At 40.9% G+C, this 19,365-nt stretch overlaps 1 protein-coding gene across 1 annotated transcript in view; it reads left to right on the top strand.

Annotated features, from left to right (window-relative positions):
- The window catches only part of COL14A1 (collagen type XIV alpha 1 chain), a 278,477-nt gene that overhangs the window by 134,359 nt on the left and 124,753 nt on the right, over window positions 1-19,365 (top strand). The window contains exons 11-16 of the mRNA XM_082259358.1: window positions 4,683-4,834; window positions 7,849-7,978; window positions 8,705-8,850; window positions 11,900-12,029; window positions 13,408-13,547; window positions 16,718-16,844. Of these exons, the coding sequence (XP_082115484.1) occupies window positions 4,683-4,834; window positions 7,849-7,978; window positions 8,705-8,850; window positions 11,900-12,029; window positions 13,408-13,547; window positions 16,718-16,844 (825 nt within the window). The remainder of the gene's footprint in view (window positions 1-4,682; window positions 4,835-7,848; window positions 7,979-8,704; window positions 8,851-11,899; window positions 12,030-13,407; window positions 13,548-16,717; window positions 16,845-19,365) is intronic.

Below are 19,365 nucleotides of genomic sequence, written 5' to 3'. Positions count from 1 at the left end.
TTAGACATTAACCCCAAATACCTAACATTTGGCCAGAGCTGATACAAAGACAAGGAAATAACAAATACAGCACCAACAGGCATTGAATATGCAACCTCAGCCGGCATTAAGTATACGTAATCTGTTCATGATCAGATCCACCAGGGCAAGCCCAGGAACATCCAACTAGGGAATCCACAATTTTTCATATTTAAGCATGCATCCCCGGTGCTGGTATATACATTTCTCCATCCTCAGCATGTCACCTACATTCTTAATCCATTCCCCAACCATAGGAGGATCCTCAGACTTCCAGTGCAGCATAAATAATTTATGCCCCTGAAACGGGGCTCTTCCTATGGCCTTTCTAGTATGGGTAGAACAGTCAAATTCCTCCAGTATGCCTAGTAGGCAGAATTTTGGGTCAACTGGAAAAGACACTTGGAGTTTAATTTATGCACCACTCCTGCCCAATAAGGGTGGAGTTTTGGACACCTCCACAAAAGATGGATAGATGGATAAGGTCACCATGGTCACACCTACTTAAGACCATGTTTAGACATCATACTGCTCCAATCTGATCATGCTGCCTTTACTACAATCTCCAAAGTGACTTTTGTGGTGAAAACTGTCATAATATACTGTATACTTTACAGGTGTGTTATTGCAAAGGCAATGAGAAGAGAAATCAGAGATGGTTTGTTGAACTATAGGGATTTCCCTGACTTCTCTCAACATTCCTCGTACAAGCTTCCCCCTACAGTTCTCTTGCTGAGTTTGGCTATTCATTTCCTAGGGGTGACAGAAGAAGAAGCAAAATAATGATAAATAACTCCGTTTGTTAATATTGAAGCTTGTTTTTTCCCCCTCTAGCCTTGCCATCCTAGGTATCAGTCTGAGAGTGCCTTTGTGGTAAATAAAGCCCCTGTAAAAATGCCAGTTTTCAGGTTGGAACTTTTATGCCCTTTGTTGCATGTCTTTATTTCTCCTGTCCTTTATCTCCAGTTAGACTGGGAGGCAGTCTCTGTCATAACCTGTTTCCACCCAGGTATGAATATGTGTGGTGGCAAAGAGGGTGGGTGTCATGGTCAGTGGTCTGGCTCAGAGACCAGTAGTTATAGCAACAGAGAAGCTCCAACCTACCAGCAGAATAGGTATACAAGCAGGTCACTCTTGTGGATGACGCAGGCTCATCCGAAGTGATGGGGTCTAAGTTCTAGCTGGTATTCACCAGAGCTCCTGATGGTGGGGATGAGTTTTGCTGCATTTTATTACCAGGTTGTGGTCCTCAGGATCACTCCACCAGTAGGTGAGCAAACTGGAGTCCAGTAGCAGATATAACAGGTAGGGATCAAGCAATAGTGTAGTCAGTAAACAACCTAAAGGTTGGTAACAAGTGGGTGCAGATTAGGATCAAGCAGAAGCATAGTCGAGGAACAAGTCAAAGATCGGTAATGAATGGTAGCAAAAATACAGATGGCAACAGCAGTGACCAGAGTGAAATATTGGGTGGAGAGAGTGCAATAATCTGGCAAGCAGGAAGTGAAAATGCAGGCTTAAATAGAAAGTTAATGGGGAAAGCAAAGGGTTCAAGTTTGAACAGAAGCAAGACACAAGGTAAGGTTGTCTAAGGCAGTGGTCCTCAACTCCGGTCCTCAGGGCCCACTAACAGGCCAGATTTTAAGTATTACCTTGGGGAGATGAAGACTAGAGTACTGCAATCACTGAGCAGCAAATTATATCACCTGTGATGTATTTCAGTTATCTTGCAAACCTGGCCTGTTAGTGGGCCCCCGAGGACCAGGGTTCAGGACCACTGGTCTAAGGAATCAGGCAGGGAGCTGTCCAGCATCTCAGGTGGCTCAGCAAGAAAAGATACTGCCAGACACAGCAGAGATTGCAGGTACAGATGTAGGTCCTGATGGTTGGCTCCACATACTGAGCACATATGTGTTCAAGTGTGGCAGGCACTCACTGCGCACTCCCACCACAGTGACAAGCTGTCATAGACAGTTCCTGGTCTGTAGCGAGCAATGATCAGGATGCAGCAGGATAGGCTCCCTATCATGTGACCACTTTGACAGCCAGTCACAGTGTCATGTGATTGGGCAGACCTTCCTGTCCTCCGGGATAAGGACCCTGTTAAGGAGATGCTGGGGCTAGGTGGAAAGGGGTTAAGCTAGACACTACTCATTATAAGCCAGGACAACAAATTGAATGCCAGCCTGTTTCCCAACTGCAGAGGAGGAACCAGCTCTGGAACAAAATCCAGCGACCATGTGGTGTACATGATACAGCAAAGACGTGCAGATGAGCTGGCTCAAAAACTGATGCTTGCTGAGATGAGATTTTTGAGCTTTTTTCTTTTGCATACAGGTAGTAACTTTTTGAAGCCTTGAACTGTACTTATCATTTGAACCCGAAGTTGACTTTCACTTTTAATCAACTAAATGCATTCCGGTGTATCGAAAAAATCAATTTACAACATCCTAAAGTTCAATTTCTTTAGAAAACAGCCACGGCTTGAGTAGAAAAGCATGTCCCTTGCCAGCATGCTGCAGTGAAGGATCCTTGGTCCCTGTGTGGAAGCAGTGGTCCCTCTGCAGAGGTCAGGCATACCAACTGCTGCATTAGACTTCTAGCTCTCTAATTAGTTCTAGCTCTGACTCAGCTGGGGGTTTGTCCTACCTCCGCAGAGAGATCACTGCTTCCAGTTTCCTTTTTTACTCTGTAATACTTTGCACAACTTTTCTTTTGATGCAACTGGGATTTATTTAGCTGATTTAAACTAAAACATTAATTGGGCTTGAAAAGGGTCAAATATGGTTTGCATTTAAAGACAACATGATAATGTAATATGGTGCAGGTTACATTTGAGAAATACTTTATATAGCTTTGAGGTGTGATACCTTGAGACTGAAGGGTTTCTGTGCGCACATGTCAGAGATCCCCAGGCAATAAGACATCCTTTAAATATCTTTGTTTATTTGATGGTCATAATATGACATGCCACCGAAAAAGGTTGTCATTATTTTTTATTAAAGATTAGTGGCAAAGAACATATTTTCTAGCTATAAATCAGCATTAACCAGCGTGGTGACTCATTAGTCAGTGGGTTTAGAAAATACATCATGGCTTCTACTACCCCTCAGGATAATAAATATATAGGAAATGCAATTACTGAGTTTGAAGGACACTAATTGTTATTATATGGCTATAATTACATGGACAAGGTCAAGGTTTAATTACTGTGCCCTATAAGTCACTGTTTTCTCCCCTATGACCACAGATATTTATGACCACACAGTTTGTATGCCTTAAATAACATTCCTTATTTTAAAAAAATTGAAATATTAATTTGCGATTATTATTTTGTTGATGGTTTAGCAAAGAAAGCATTAAAAAAAAAAAAGTTTTTATGCTCTTAAATATAAAACAAGAGTTTTCTTGCTCTTAAAATTGTTGAGGTTGTCCTGAGCACTTAAGATTTGGTGCAATAATTTGGCCATACACGTTTTTAGAATCAATAACTATTACTTAACAGCTAAATACACATTTGAAATCCACTGTATATAGGTGGACTGTCCTGTCTGAGGAAGGTTTTGTAATTCTTTCCAGCCATTTTTTATGTTTCATACACCTCTGCCAGTCAGCGCATTCAAGAATTGGACACCGCTTTTTCTGTGAAAGCAAAGTTGGCCTAGCACTGATTTAAATTTGGCCGGTCCTTACTGGACTGGACAAATGTCAAACAATGTGTGGCATTTTAACATCAGTAGATTTTTGTAATCGTCTTCTGTCAAAGGGACACGTTGGAAAATTTTTGGATGATCAGCTCAAACTAAAAAAAAACACAAAGGCATTTTAAAACCATGAAGAAAGTTGATGCTGGTAGTCTTCCTACTGCAAGAGGCTGTAAGTCTGAACAGGAAGTGAGTAGCCATATTATAACCAGCATGTATCATTGATTTTGGGTCCTGCTATGATTGAGAGATCTAAATGGCGGTGTATATCCACTCATAGCAATCAGCCCAGCATATATTATGAGGTTCTGGGAGTAATGCCTCGTACACACGCAACGATTATCGGCCGACCGATCGGCTGGCTTTTGTCCAGTGTTGTTGTGTTGGTTGAAATGTGCTCTAGACTGCACACGAATTTTCTCGGCCAACAAAAACCAACTTCAGAAGTGATGTCATGTGCTGGTCTACTTTTCGTGTGTTTTTTCTTCTCTGAGCATGCCCAGTCTTGCTCATAAGATTTTTGTCTGCCGAAATCTGTACTGACTGATGGAAAATCGGCCGTTGTGTTGACAGCCAACAAAAATTTTATAGCCTGCACACCAGATTTTGTTCGGCCGAAAAGTCAGAGTCGGTTGTCGAAAGCATCATACTAACAAGCCGAAAATCGGCCGATCGGACGTTGGCCGAAAATTCACGGCCAACTATCAATGCGTGTGTACGAGGCTTAAGGCAGTGACCTGTTCCTTGGTCATCATGGTCACCATGTACGCCCATTCGTTTTATCACTGATGGCTCAAGAATGTATTTACACTAAAATGTCCTTGTTATTTGAGGGCCTCCAACAGAAGCCTGTCCTGGAAAAATTAACTAAATACATTTGAGGGAAACTTACGACATAGCAGAAGAAATCCAATGTAGACAGTCCAATACAGAATAAACTCTGGAATGTTCCATTTACAGGGGAGGGAGCTGAAGTGGTTGGATCTCCCTCTGAATTGGTCACATCGGAAGTAACGGCCAGAAGTTTCCGAGTTAGCTGGACACATGCACCAGGAAATGTGGAAAAATACAGAGTGGTCTATTATCCCACCAAAGGCGGACAACCGGAAGAGGTAAGAGGCGGGAGCATTAAGACCAGTTGTTCATAGTAGTATTATCATCATCAGGGCCTATTTATATCTCATACCCAGTGGCGTATTTAGGTTTTGTGCTGCCCTAGGCCTGACTAAACTTGTGCACCCCCTAATTTAAATATGACCCACCCCTTCTTGTAAAGACCACACCCCTTCCTGTTTCTGACCCGTTCTGTCATCTGTAAACCACAGACCACAACCACAGTGTATCAGTGCCGTAGCCTCTCCAGTGCAGCCTTATCATTGCCGCCTCATTACTGCCCATCAGTGCAGCCTCATCAGTGCAGCATATCAGTGTAGCCTCATTAGTGGCCATCAGTACAGCCCCATCAGTGGCCACCAGTGCAGCCTATCAGTGCCCATTAGTGCAGCCTAAGATATTTGGACTTGTGTTTGCTGCCACTGATTGTAATTATAGGAATATTTCACTTATTTGTATAATGACTAGGACGTCCATAGTCATTATACAAATAAGTGAAATAATCAGTGGCAGCAAACACAAGTCCAAATATCTTATAAGATTGGAGTAACCTTACTAATCCAGTGACATATTGCGATAGGACATATGAGGTAAGCAGGTCCAAAATATTATTGCTATCATATACAATTAAAAGTCTTAATTGTATATGTCAAGGACAAGGATGTTTAAAGAAATGAAATTATATTATTGACAGGATGCCTGCCCTACCTGGGGGCAGAGGATGGTAGGCGGAGCATTAGGCTGCAGCGCCACACTTATTAGCATGTTTTTTTTTTTGTGCGGGGTGCAGCTTTTATGCTGCCCCCCTGCAAAGTGCCGCCCTAGGCCTGGGCCTTGTTGGACCATGGTACACAACATCTTTTGATGGCCTAAAGCAATTATGTAAACAATGTAATTGAGGCAACTCAAATATCCAAAATCACATAGAGTTGAATGAAAGAAAACTGACAGCTCAGGTTGTAGCCACTATACTAACTCTCTGATATTTGTATAGTGATCTCCCCTGCTGTGCTATAGTGTTCTGACCGGGGGGCGGCCCCCCTGTCAGAAAACTTCTGTCAGACCAGCTACCGTATACACAGGCCGAATGTTGGCCAGTTTCTATTTAACTGGCCGATGCCGCCCGACATTCGGCTCATTTGTACTATGCTTAAGTGCTTGATGCATGCAGGTGAAGTGTCTTTTACCCTTTGAAAAATTCTCCTGATCTTCTGCATGTGATTTTATGAACCAGTCTTCCTTAATCAATATCGAAAGCATTATTTTTTTAAAGTGAATCTGTAGGTAGGTTTTTATGTTCCCATAATGTGGCCAAAGCTGGTCACCAAAATGTACGTATCTTCCATCAACAGCTAGAGTGGTGGGACAATGAGAAGTGTGCAGGGCCGGATTAAGAGCATCATGGGCTTGGTGCTGAGGATTTTGAAGGGCCTTAAGGGCCGTGCCTTGGCATGCACCCAGAGGAGGAAGGGTGCAGCCATGCATGCCTAATTCCACATGGGATGCTGTCTCTGAAGCCCATAAACACATCCATGCATCGGCAACTGTCCCTCCTTGTCCGGCCTTCGTGCTGTGTGGGGAGGTTCTGAGGGAGCTGCCTGGGGAAGCGAGCATAGAAGCCAGACTTCTGTGTTTACAAGTGACAGAAGAGCGGTAACAGTGAATATGGCCAACCCGGGCCTATATAAAGGTAGGGGCCTGGAGCTGCAGCTCCAATAGCCCCTACGTTAATCTGGCCCTGGAAGTGTGGACCTACTTGTTCAGCCTGCTTTTAATGTGGTTTGTACATAGTAACATAATATTGATTTTTCAGCAGAACTTCACTCTCTCAATCAACATTGACTACTTTTAATCATTGTGCAGCTAGCAATAGTAAATAGATAGGAAAGTATATAATATTTACTTGATTTAAACCTATTTTTACATTTTTTTCAGTTACTTCCTGGTTTCTAGGCCTAGGCAAATGGTGCCATCCATCCTAGGAGTCTTCAAGAGGGGAAGAGGGGTTAGTTCAACTAAGCACGCCATTCTGCCTGCATGCATGAGCTAAGGGCAGATGGATCCATGAAGTAAATGCTACAGGAATCATCAGCCCTTACTTAAAGTGGAGTTCCACCCATTTTTAATAAATTGGATTACATAGATGTATGTAATCCCCTTTAAAACGACTTTTACCAATGGGAAGTTTTTTATTTATTTTTTGTTGCTAGTAAATACCTCATTTTCTGCTTTATTTATCCTCTTCTCACTTCCGGGTCCGGTCGGCGATTACGTCATTCGGCGATTCGCAGTGTGTGCTGGGATGTATATCAGGGCATGAAATCTCGCATTATTACACAGGAGATGAGCTGCACTGCGTGCTCTGCCCCGCCTCCGCCCCACCTCCTCTCAGTGAGCTGCATGTATGTATTGTATTGAGGCCGTGCTCCGCCCCGCCTCCTCTCAGTGAGCTCAGTGAGGATATAATGCTTTCAGTCCTCGCTCACTGAGAGGAGGCGGGGCGGAGCACGTCCTCAATACAATACATACAAACAGCTCACTGAGAGGAGGCGGGGCGGAGGCGGGGCAGAGCACGCAGTACAGCTCATCTCCTGTGTAATAATGGGAGATTTCATGCCCTGAGATACATCCCAGCACACACTGCGAATCGCCGACCGAACTCGGATGTGAGAAGAGGATAGATAAAGCAGAAAATAAGGTATTTACTAGCAACAAAAAAAAAAAACTTTCCATTGGTAAAAGTCATTTTAAAGGGGATTACATACATCTAAAGTCACTAAAATGGGTGGAACTCCACTTTAAGTTGGCCATGGCCAGAAATGCTAGGGGGTGCTTTTTGAAGTATTTTCTCTGTAAAATAAAGCACGGAGACTTGGATGGATGTGCGAGTTTGCTTTTCATAATAAAATTGAATTAAATCGTTTTTTTAGTTTGTCGTGCTGAGACGGAGTGTAGTTCTGCTTTAATTACGTTTTTGTTTGTGGTTGAGCTTAGAACTTGTCTTTTGTTGTAGGTGATAGTGGATGGCAGTGTGTCCACTACAGTGCTGAAGAACCTAATGTCTCTAACAGAATACCAGATAGCAGTGTTTGCTGTTTACTCCAGGTCTACAACAGAAGGACTGCGGGGCAGTGAAACCACCTGTAAGTCATGGAAATATGTTTTAAATTAACTATCTTCTCACTATACTTAAACCATCTACATCAGCCAGGCTCAGCCAGCATAGAGCCCCCCCCCCCATAAAAATCTATGTTCTGCATGTGTACAGCCCATTGAAGCACAGGCAATATGATGGATCAGTACATAAAGTGCATGAATATTCCAAACATTTTTCAGTTTTGTGATAAACTAGGGTAGTTCTGGTAAGAAGGTAGGGTAAAAAATATTTTTTGACCTCTAGCACTATTAAGATATTCTGCCCCCGTTTTGGTGCCCCAATGGGGACGTACGTGCTTGTACACTTGTAATTAAACTACCTAATTAGTCGAAGGGTACATTTTGCAACCTTACTACATATCGCATCGTTGTTATGTTCGTATACGAAATGTTATTTTTTCATGTTTCCACTGATGTGTTATCTCAAACATGTAATATTGTTATTGCCATGAACATTCGTATTTGTACACGGTTTGGCATACGAGTACTACTTGTTTTATTTGATTGAAAAACCAATAAAAATTATCTTTAAAAAAAAAAAAAAACAAAAAAAAAGAAATTGTGCACTGGGTACTTTTTAAGCATATGGAAAAGAAGCTGTGACTTCTTTTGTTTAATTAAGTTGTAGAATAAATATTGAGAGCTCTATAATGTTGGTTTTTAAGTCCACTATATATAACTCACAATACTTCTTGCTTTGTGTCATTTCTCAGTGGCATTACCAATGGCCACCGATCTTGAATTGTATGATGTCACCCACCGAAGCATGAGAGCACAATGGGGTGGAGTTGCAGGAGCCACTGGTTACATGATCCTGTATGCACCCCTCACTGAGGGATTAGCTGCAGATGAGAAAGAGGTAAGTTTCAATACACAGAAATTAGGTTGACCATAAACTGGGTAATTTTCTTAAAATGTGCCAAAATTTGAAGTAAACATTCTAGGTACCAAACCAATTGCTATCCACCAGCAGGTAGGAAAAAATAACACAATGATATTGTAACGTGTTGGAAAACGGCCATGTGCTGGCTATTGTTATCATAGAATGTTTTAATTGATAATGTGTGCGTCATTTTGCATCTGTGCTCACATAGTAGCACTTGTTTATAATGCCCTTCACTGCATGCATTTTTACATGCACATGCATGTCTCTTCATCAAGATGCAAGTTCGATTTTCTTTTGGTGGGATGCTCCTAAAGGGAAATCTCATTTAAGGTGATGCAGTCCCTGCCACTTTCCTCATTTGAGCCATGCAGGTGCAGCAGCTGATTTATAATTATAAAACCTCTCCCATACAGATTGCATACACATGGACACAGACAAACAAACAGCTATACCTTTAGATTAACAAAAGGTAGGATTCTGAAACAAAGTTTGTTAAAATCCTTGCAATGTACATTGATCACCCAGAGAGAAATGTTTTTTTCTCTTTAAGGCAAATGTAAATTGGATAAAAAAAAAAAAAAAAAACTCCTGGTGTAAAACCTGTTACTGATGAGTCTAGAAGGACCAACAAATTGCTGACAGTGAGAGATTTTTAAGGGTCAGTCCACTCCGAACTAATATTCCAGCTTTTAGTACATGCTAAATAGTTAAACCACTTGGCATGTTCTTATGCTATAGCCCTCAATTTGTAAGGTTTCTATGCTAAGTTCCCAGGTCTGCAGACCTGTTGTGGCCATTATAATGGGCTCCCACCCTCCCCGTATATCTTTATTTCATTTGATAACATGTCGTATTATGGGAAACAAAAAAAGAAGCTGAAACACAAAGTTTGGGTGAAAACTCCCAAATCTCCCAGATGGACTGCATCAGAAGTGGGAATTAGTAGAGATCTCACTGCTGAAGAATCCAAGGCAAAAAATAAGCCATGGGCTGAATCAATCCACAAGGCTGCATATGTAACTAAAATATTACTTCTAAACAGATTGGATCTTTAATTATTTGTTCATGTCTATATGCTAAATGAATTACTTATATGAAGTCTAAATTAGATTATAAGTGACTTTACATGCATCTGACATCTACACTAAATGTTGTAGGTCAGCATTTTGTGGACTAGGACATTGCAACTTCACCAGCGACTTACCATAAAGATCTGCCAAATTTGGGTTAACCCCTTGAAATTGTTACATACTTGTATCTGTACTTCGAAGCCTCCGTATCAATTGCAAGAAATTCCCCTGAATTTAATTTGAATCTAGGAACCTGGATTTATTTTATAAGCTCCCTGTTGCTAATTATTTTTTGAGGGACATTATTATTTTCCTCTGGTTTGTCTTAGAACAGTGATGGAACAGACTGCTGAATGAGAGCGCAAAACAACCGTCCCCGCTTTGTGTAGTGACATACTCTGAACTGATATTCCAGCTTTTAGTACATGCAAGATAGTTAAACCACTTGGAATTTTCTTATGCTATAGCCCTCAATTTGTAAGGTTTCTATGCTAAGTTCCCAGGTCTACAGACCTGTTGTGGCCATTATAATGGGCTCCCACCCTCCCCGTATATCTTTATTTCATTTGATAACATGTCGTATTATGGGAAACAAAAAAAGAAGCTGAAACACAAAGTTTGGGTGAAAACTCCCAAATCTCCCAGATGGACTGCATCAGAAGTGGGAATTAGTAGAGATCTCACTGCTGAAGAATCCAAGGCAAAAAATAAGCCATGGGCTGAATCAATCCACAAGGCTGCATATGTAACTAAAATATTACTTCTAAACAGATTGGATCTTTAATTATTTGTTCATGTCTATATGCTAAATGAATTACTTATATGAAGTCTAAATTAGATTATAAGTGGCTTTACATGCATCTGACATCTACACTAAATGTTGTAGGTCAGCATTTTGTGGACTAGGACATTGCAACTTCACCAGCGACTTACCATAAAGATCTGCCAAATTTGGGTTAACCCCTTGAAATTGTTACATACTTGTATCTGTACTTCGAAGCCTCCGTATCAATTGCAAGAAATTCCCCTGAATTTAATTTGAATCTAGGAACCTGGATTTATTTTATAAGCTCCCTGTTGCTAATTATTTTTTGAGGGACATTATTATTTTCCTCTGGTTTGTCTTAGAACAGTGATGGAACAGAATGCTGGATGAGAGCGCAAAACAACCGTCCCCGCTTTGTGTAGTGACATACTCTGAACTGATATTCCAGCTTTTAGTACATGCAAGATAGTTAAACCACTTGGAATTTTCTTATGCTATAGCCCTCAATTTGTAAGGTTTCTATGCTAAGTTCCCAGGTCTACAGACCTGTTGTGGCCATTATAAGGGGCTCCCACTCTCCCTGTATATCTTTATTTCATTATAATTTGTCTGGTTTGTCTTAGAACAGTGATGGAACAGACTGCTGGATGAAAGTGCAAAACAACGTTCTCCGCTTTGTGTAGTGACATATATTTAGCACTGGCAGCTATTAAATTGATTGTATCTCTTTGACTCTTCTGTTCATATCTTTCCATATTGCGGTTGTTACCATTACTCATGACACCCACTAAGCTTATGTGTTCATATGGGGATTCGCTGGGGGGACGTTTGTACCCTGGGGGTGCCTGGGGTGGGGCCGGGGGTTGCGGGGGGCGGGTCCGGGCACAGTGTTGTCCCCAGTGGGGTGGCTGGGCTTGCGGTCCCGTTTCTCCGGCACCGCCTGGGCGCCCTCATTGGTTGGGTGCGGACTGTCCCTTGGGCAAATCGCCACTTGTAGTTGGGTGTATTGTGTGTGTATTGTGTGTGGGTGTATTGTGTGTTTGTGCATTGATGTATGCTTTATCACTTCTAATGTACAGCCTCTTTGTGGTTGCTGTAAACGTTAACTTTGTTTACTGTTATCTTAAAAAATTCTTAATAAAAACTATTGAAAAGTAAATTGAATGTATCTCATACTTTTTTTCAGATGAAGGTTCCTGCATCCATTACTGATGTTCAATTGGACGAACTGACTCCCAGTACAGAATACACAGTGACAGTCTATGCAATGTTTGGAGAAGAGGCCAGTGATCCACTCACAGGACAGGAAACAACATGTATGTAAGAGGCAGATGCCATTAACTTACTAGAAGGGGCTTCAAGGGTACAAAGCAAAGCTTTTTCCCTCTATTTTTGTATATAACTATTCTATCTTAACCCACAGGGTTATATTTTTAATGGATCAAGTATCAGACTCATTCAAGATTAGCTCTACACCCACCAACAAATTATAGCACATTCAGTATCGTTATTCACCCACTTCAAAAAACAATATCTTGGGCAAAAATGTTTGCAGGTTTAGTTGTTTGAGCAGCAAAAAGCAACTAATAAACCAGTGACTGGAGCAGGCTTCAAGCTTTCTGCAGAAATATTTGCTTAGGAGATATCTTTTTTAATGTTCAGATCTTCTCTATTTCAAATTTTTCAAGACCTGATGAAGGAAGACCTTTAGCACTCATGAAATGCATTGGCTGCTTTACAGACACTACCAAAATCTAAATTAGGACTTCCAAAATCTGTGTGGCACTCTTTTTTCTGCATATCCAATATATTTTCCTAAGAGCTTCAAGTGGCGCTGGTATACCAGAGAGCAGTCTACCCACTCCTGTAACAGCAGAAAATACACCTGACCAGAAAACAAATTAATATTAGGAAATATAGCACTACCAAAACCCACTTCCCTAGGCAATAGAAACATGACAAATGATGTAAACCTTCCTTATTCTAAAGAAAAACAAAAAGATTTGGCATGAGTTGGACTTTGAAGTATATGTGTAGCCCCGATTTTTTATTTATTTATTTTTTTTAAATCTCCCAAAGTGAGAGGAATTCCATATTAGACAGATGTCCTTATTGAAAATTTCCCCATTTCCACCTACCTCTTGTTTTGGGGACAACACTAAAGTTTTTGACTTCCCCTCACTTTTTTTCCATGTGGCATTGGTCGACAGCACAAGATTAATTTCACCAATGGTGACTTACACATTACAGGGTCCAACCCTTCTCCACTCTATCCAAATCTAAAAAAAATTTGGCCTAGCGATACCCTTTAAACGACCTATATTCATGGGATGACAACTGCCTAGATGTATTGTTCCTTCCAGATTGGGTGAAATTTTACATCTACTGCAGGCCCCAGACCCTTCCAGCCAGTTGCTGTCTGTGGCAATAGTAAATTGGGCAGGTTACAAAATTTGTTCTGATCTCTTTTGCATCCCCTATAATAAGCAGCTCTGGTAGTGTCAACCAGCTACACACTTCTAATGCTTTCCACATTAACATAAACATCAATGTTCAGTCGAATGCTCTTATTTATGTACCTGCCTGTCAATGTGGATGAGCAGTGGTAAGATTGCGCATGGATTTCCAACCATACTTCCATCCACCCATTCATCAGTCATCATGTTCCAGTCACTGCCTTCTCTTTGTCTACAGTGCCGTTAACTCCTCCCAGAGACCTCAGATTTTCAAACATTGAGCACAGCTCAGCCACCGTCTCCTGGGACCACTCGCACAAGAATGTTAATGGTTACCGGATTATGTACGTGAAAACAGGAGATTCAGACATCAACGATGTGAGTAACCCAAACATTTTTATTATTATACAGGATTTATATAGTGCCAAAAGTTTACGAGAACTTTACAATATAAAGGGGGACAGCACCATTACAATAGAGTTCAAATACAGAAGGAATAGGAGGGCCGTGCTCATGGAGCTTACAATCCAAAGGGAAGGGAAGGTGGTACAAAAGGTAATAGCTGAGGAGGAGGATCTGGTGGAGGTGACTCAGGTAGAGTTCCTAGGTGGAGGTGGGGTAGGCTCCCCTGAATAAATGAGTTTTCAAGAAATGCCTAAAGGCGGATAGGGTAGTAGCTAGCCGGACATACTGGGGAAGGGAGTTCCAGAGGATAGGAGAGGCTCTGGAGAAGTCCTGGAGGAGAGCTTGGGAGGAGGTAACAAGGGAGCTAGAGAGCAAGAGGTCTTCGGAGGAGCAAAGAGGACAATTTGGGTGATATCTGCAGATGAGGTTGGTGATGTAGCTGGGGGTGATGTAGCTGGAGGTTGTGTTGTGGATGGCCTTGTATGTTGTGGTTAGTATTTTAAATTTTATACGATGGGGTAGGGGAAGCCAGTGAAGGGATTGGCAGGGAGAAGCAGCAGTCACAGATCAGTTAGTAAGGTGTTTTAGTCTAACAGCAGCATTCATAATAGACTGAAGGGGGATAGCCTGTGTACAGGTAGCCCAGTAAGGAGGGAGTTGCAGTAGTCAATTTGGGAAATAACCAAGGAGTGAATAAGTTGTTTTGTGGTGTTGTTAGTCAGGAAGGGGCGAATTCTGGAAATATTGCGAAGGTTAAGACGGCAAGATTTAATCAGTGATTGGATGTGGGGGCTGAAGGAGAGGTCAGAGTCTAGGATTACACCCACCACCCTGGCATGTATGGAGGGACCAATGGTTGTGGCGCTGATCTGAAAACTATTTCCACTGTCCTATTATAATGATTTATTTTCCCTCTGAATAATACTAAACCTACCTACAGGCTCATCTTGAATATTATTGTTCTTCATTGTGTTTGTTTTAATACCAGTGACACTCTTTCTTAGCATTTTTTCTATGGTTTTTTTGCTTCCTATTTTTTAAGACAATACGGACAACATGTGGGGGTTTGCTATCAATGACCCTGAAAATATTTGTTGCCTAGGCATTGCTATGCTGGCTCACTGGCTTCATCACTTTCAGTATAAAATATCCAGCCTGATAGTGGGAGTGCCTGCATTAGCTGCTAAAATGCACATTCCTTTACCTGCAGATGTAACTGGATTTCAAGCACAGAGCTGGGAAGGTGCATAGTGAGCTTAAAGTTCAGACAAAGGTTAGAATGTTTCATAAGGTCTACTTACAACCTCAAAGAAAAATAATTGTATATATATATATATATATATATATATATATATACAATCAGTTAGGTGTCATTTTCCAACAGCCTCAGTTCATTTTTAATCCCATAAGCATCTACTGTATATAAATCAAGGGTACCTACCACCAAAGAATATCTATCAACACAATCAGAGCTGTTGGTTGGCTTGATTAGATCTTCTTTGTAATTAGAAAGTGGTTGGTTAAATGTGGGTGAAAAGCTTTATGTTTAGTATTAACATTACAATCTGACTGTACAATAGATCTACCAACAACTATGTAGTACAAGGGTCCGTCTAATGGGATACAAGTTGATTGAATGTTTTAGGTAGGCCCATATATTACAAAGTTTTGGTAAATAAAAGGTAGGTCATATAAAGATCGGAGATTATGAAAAGTTTTTGTGAAGAGAAAAATATCTCACTACCCATAGCTTTAAGCAGCCACACAAAAAAAAACTACGGATTGCCCATAGGAAAAGATTTTTCTATACTTGTAGTGTTTTAAAAGGGAACAAAATCCATTGATTTAGGGTTTCAAAAAACAGTTAAGGCCCGTACACACGATAAGAAAATCTGAAGGGAAATTTCGTCCGACGAACGATCTGCCGATTTTCGGATTGTTAGTACGGTGCTTTCGACAGCCGACTCCGACTTTTCGGCCGACAAAATCCTGATGTGCAGGCTATAAAATTTTTCGTCCGTCAACATAATGTCCGATTTTCGTCTCATTAGTACAGTTTTTGATGGAAATAAATCTTAAGAGCAAGACTAGGCATGCTCAGAGATGAAAGAACACATACAAATCAATCCACACATGACATCACTTCTGAAGTAGAATTCTGTCGTACGGGAAAATTCGTATGAAAATAACTTCTTCACTTTCCACATCAGACTAGCATGCCACAAAAAACGGACGACAGATCATTCGATAATCTGATCGTGTGTACGGGGCTTAACATTCCCAGCATGCCAGGAATGCTAACTGGCACATCTGCTTGTGCTCTCAACCAAACTGTAAAACCATTAAAGGGCTGATGTCATAATTGATCACATGGGCAGCACCATGGCTGTTGCAGATCAAACAGAGGCTAAGATGGCAGCTTCCTTGGCTGAAAAGGATAGGAGGGTTTAGTTCCACTTTACCTAGACAGAACATAAGGAAATGTACATGTAATGCAGAGATTTACTGGATATGTTTTCTTGTTCTGAATTTAACCCCTTGATGCCGGCTGCATGCATATATGTGGGCACTTGGCGGATGGGCCTTAACGCAGAGAGGCCACTTATATATGGCCCTGTTAAAACAATGTACTGCGCTCACCAGCGAATACTGGAAAGCTTCCGATGCATACTAGCGATTGGGAGCTTTCCGATCATTTGATCGCTGTGACTGCCAATCACAGCGGTCACATGATCCGAACACCCACCTCCGCCTCCCAGCTTTTAGAACCCTTAAAGGGCCGAGAGGTGGTTGATGGGAAAGGGTTATTTAATGACTGTTATAACCATCAGAAAAATAGGTTTTCCACTAACAGCACTTTGTTTCTTTAAATATTATTTTAAATTGATACGTTCTGTATTTTTTGCCTGCATAACAAATTCACCTTTTTAGTATTAACCCCTCTGACTATGCTATCTTCCTCTTTCTCTCTGTTCTCTATGTTAATAGCACCTTTATGAACCCATTAACATTACTGGTACCATCTTGGCCTGTGCATGATGTTGAGTGGTTATCTAAACAAGGTATTGGCTGAGCTCTTCACCTTAGTTTCATAGTAATCCTACAGAAGGTAATATAACATTGGTAATGTCTTCATTTTACAGGTGGAAGTTGGTCGAATTTCATCCTACAATTTAAAGAAACTGGCATCTCTCACAGAGTACACGGTGGCCATTTTCTCTGTTTTTGACGAGGGACAATCTGAGGCCCTCACAGGCACTTTTACTACAAGTAAGTCAGAGTCATTAGGTAAATGTGGGCAGCTTAAACCTCCTTTACTCTCGGGCTAATGGGCATTTTTTAAATTTAGATACTCAGTATCCTGTAGTGTAAAGGCTTCCATAGGCATTAAAGGTCAGTCAAACATATGACCATGTTCCATCAGCCTTAAGGAATTAATGCTGACCCCAGGTCCCAAAGACTTGTGGTGTTTAGTAGATGGTTAGCCTATGAAGAGAGGTAGAAAAGGTGTATTGCAAACACATCTATTACCAGATTACTTGCCTACAAAAACTTGAATCTGTCAGGGAGGACATGGGTAGAGTTTTCTCTGTTGCTGCTGACAGTTTATACATTTTTTGTACATAAGGGTCCTGCAGTGTATGGATCAACTACTTTTGCATGCAGACAGTGAGGTGAAATTATTGATTCTGGAGGTTGTCACCACCCGCTGTTGGTGGGAGAGAAGCACAGGAACTTAGAGTACATTCATGGATATATCCAAGGAGCAAGGTTTTCCAGCAAATTCAATTACTTCTCCCTCCAAGAAGCTTCAGGCTGTGTTATCTGCTAGTGCCCTATAAACATGATGCTGTCTCTTGTTCAAACCGTTTTACACTGTTATCCAATGTCAGTAGGACATTGCTGGGTGATTGTTAGGAGATCTTGTGAGATGAACCCTTCAGACATATGATCAGTGGTGTATTTAGGTTTTGTGCTGCCCTAGGCCTGACTAAACTTGTGCACCCCCTAATTTAAATATGACCCACCCCTTCCTGTAAAGGCTACACCCCTTCCTGTTTATGACCCACCCTGTCATCTGTAAACCACAGACCACAACCACAGTCTATCAGTGCCCATCAGCATAACTTCATCAGTTCCCATAAGTTCAGCCTCATCGTTGCAGCCTTATCAGTGCCACCTCTTTACTGCCCATCAGTGCAGCATATCAGTGTGGCCTCATCAGTGGTCACCAGTGCAGCCCCATCAGTGCCCATTAGTACAGCCTTATGTCATGGGATTAGTAACATTACTCTTTTAAGATATTTGGACTTGTGTTTGCTGCCACTGATTGTAATTATAGGATTATTTCACTTATTTGTATAATAAATAGGAAGTCCATAGTCATTATACAAATAATTAAATATTTTTTCTGCTGCCCCCCTGCAAAGTGCCGCCCTGGGCCTGGGCCTTGTTGGCCTAGACCAGGATACAGCACTGCATATGATTGAATAGGAGAAATAGTCCATTAGTGGCCACCTATTATGCAATTGCAGCTCAATTTATAAAGCACTGGACATGAAAACAAAAACATCATTCATGTATGAAGTATAATGAAGTGTTTTACAAATGTGCACTCAGGATTCCAATGCAGGTGGAGCGCAATTCAAAGGAATGGAAAGAAGCAGATGAGGGGAGGAGAGCCCAGTTGCCTCCTTCATCCCTTAACTCCACTGTGTGCAGACCATATTGGAAGGTCCCAATTTCCTGAAACAACATCAATAACTGAATCTCTCATTGCTTCAATCATATGTAATTCGGTCTCAGCTAAAGGGGAAAGTAATTGCTTGACTGATAGGAAGAGGGAACTATAAAAAACACCTAAAAACAAGTAAATGGAAAATAAAATTATTATTGCTTAAAAGCAATATTTAAATATAATATAAAAGTTGTATTAGCTCTTGTACACACATGCGTTGAGTTATGCAACAGCAGTGTGTACAGTAAGGCTGGCCATACACTATACAATTTTCTTATTCAATTTCCTTTAGATTTACCTTAAACTATGTAGTGCAAGGGCCTGCCTGACTGCATATAAATTGAAAGTGTTTAGGTTTGACCCTATATTACATGGTTTTGGTAAATCTAAAGGAAAGTTGAACAAGAAAATTGTATAGTGTATGGCCAGCCTAAGCTTCAAACAACTTCAAAGAGCTTTTTAAAGCCTTCAAACTTCAACTTCATTTTGGAAATTTTTAAAGTGTATGTATAGCCTGTTTTTTTAGTTTTTGATAGAGTGGATAAGGGTTAAAACTTCTGTCCATTTTTTTTTTTGTTGTCTATGTACAATTGAGGGAAATTCCCCTTCACTTCCCATCTACAGATACAACAGATAGTCTCCCAAAGTGTGGGAAATTCCCTACTTAGTTGTCCCTGGAACACCTGTCTTCATAGGAGAAAATCCTGACCTAAGAACAGCCCTGAAACTTTAAATTTTCTGGATCTTTCTCCAAATAGAGGGGTGAATCTTTCCAATGAGGACACAGACATGAATAAAAACGTGACTATCCCTTCTCAACTCTGTCCGAAACTAAAGAAAATGTTTTTGTCTGGAGATACACTTTGACAAAGATCATAACTTGACTTTTAGCAAACTTCAGAAACTTGGTAAAAGCCTACTGAAACTTTCTAGCCGCTTAACATTGCCAGTGGTGCACAGAAACTGAAAATTCAGGATGCACTTGGCTAAAAACTAAAACCAAAATAGACAATTCTTAAAAAAAATATATATATATATTTTTTTTATATATAT

The sequence above is a fragment of the Pelophylax lessonae genome (genome assembly GCF_965119305.1).
Source record: "Pelophylax lessonae genome assembly, chromosome: 5".
In the NCBI taxonomy this organism is placed as follows: Eukaryota; Metazoa; Chordata; class Amphibia; order Anura; family Ranidae; genus Pelophylax; species Pelophylax lessonae.
Note: the sequence above shows the minus strand (reverse complement) of the source record. Positions and strands in the feature narration are given on the sequence as shown.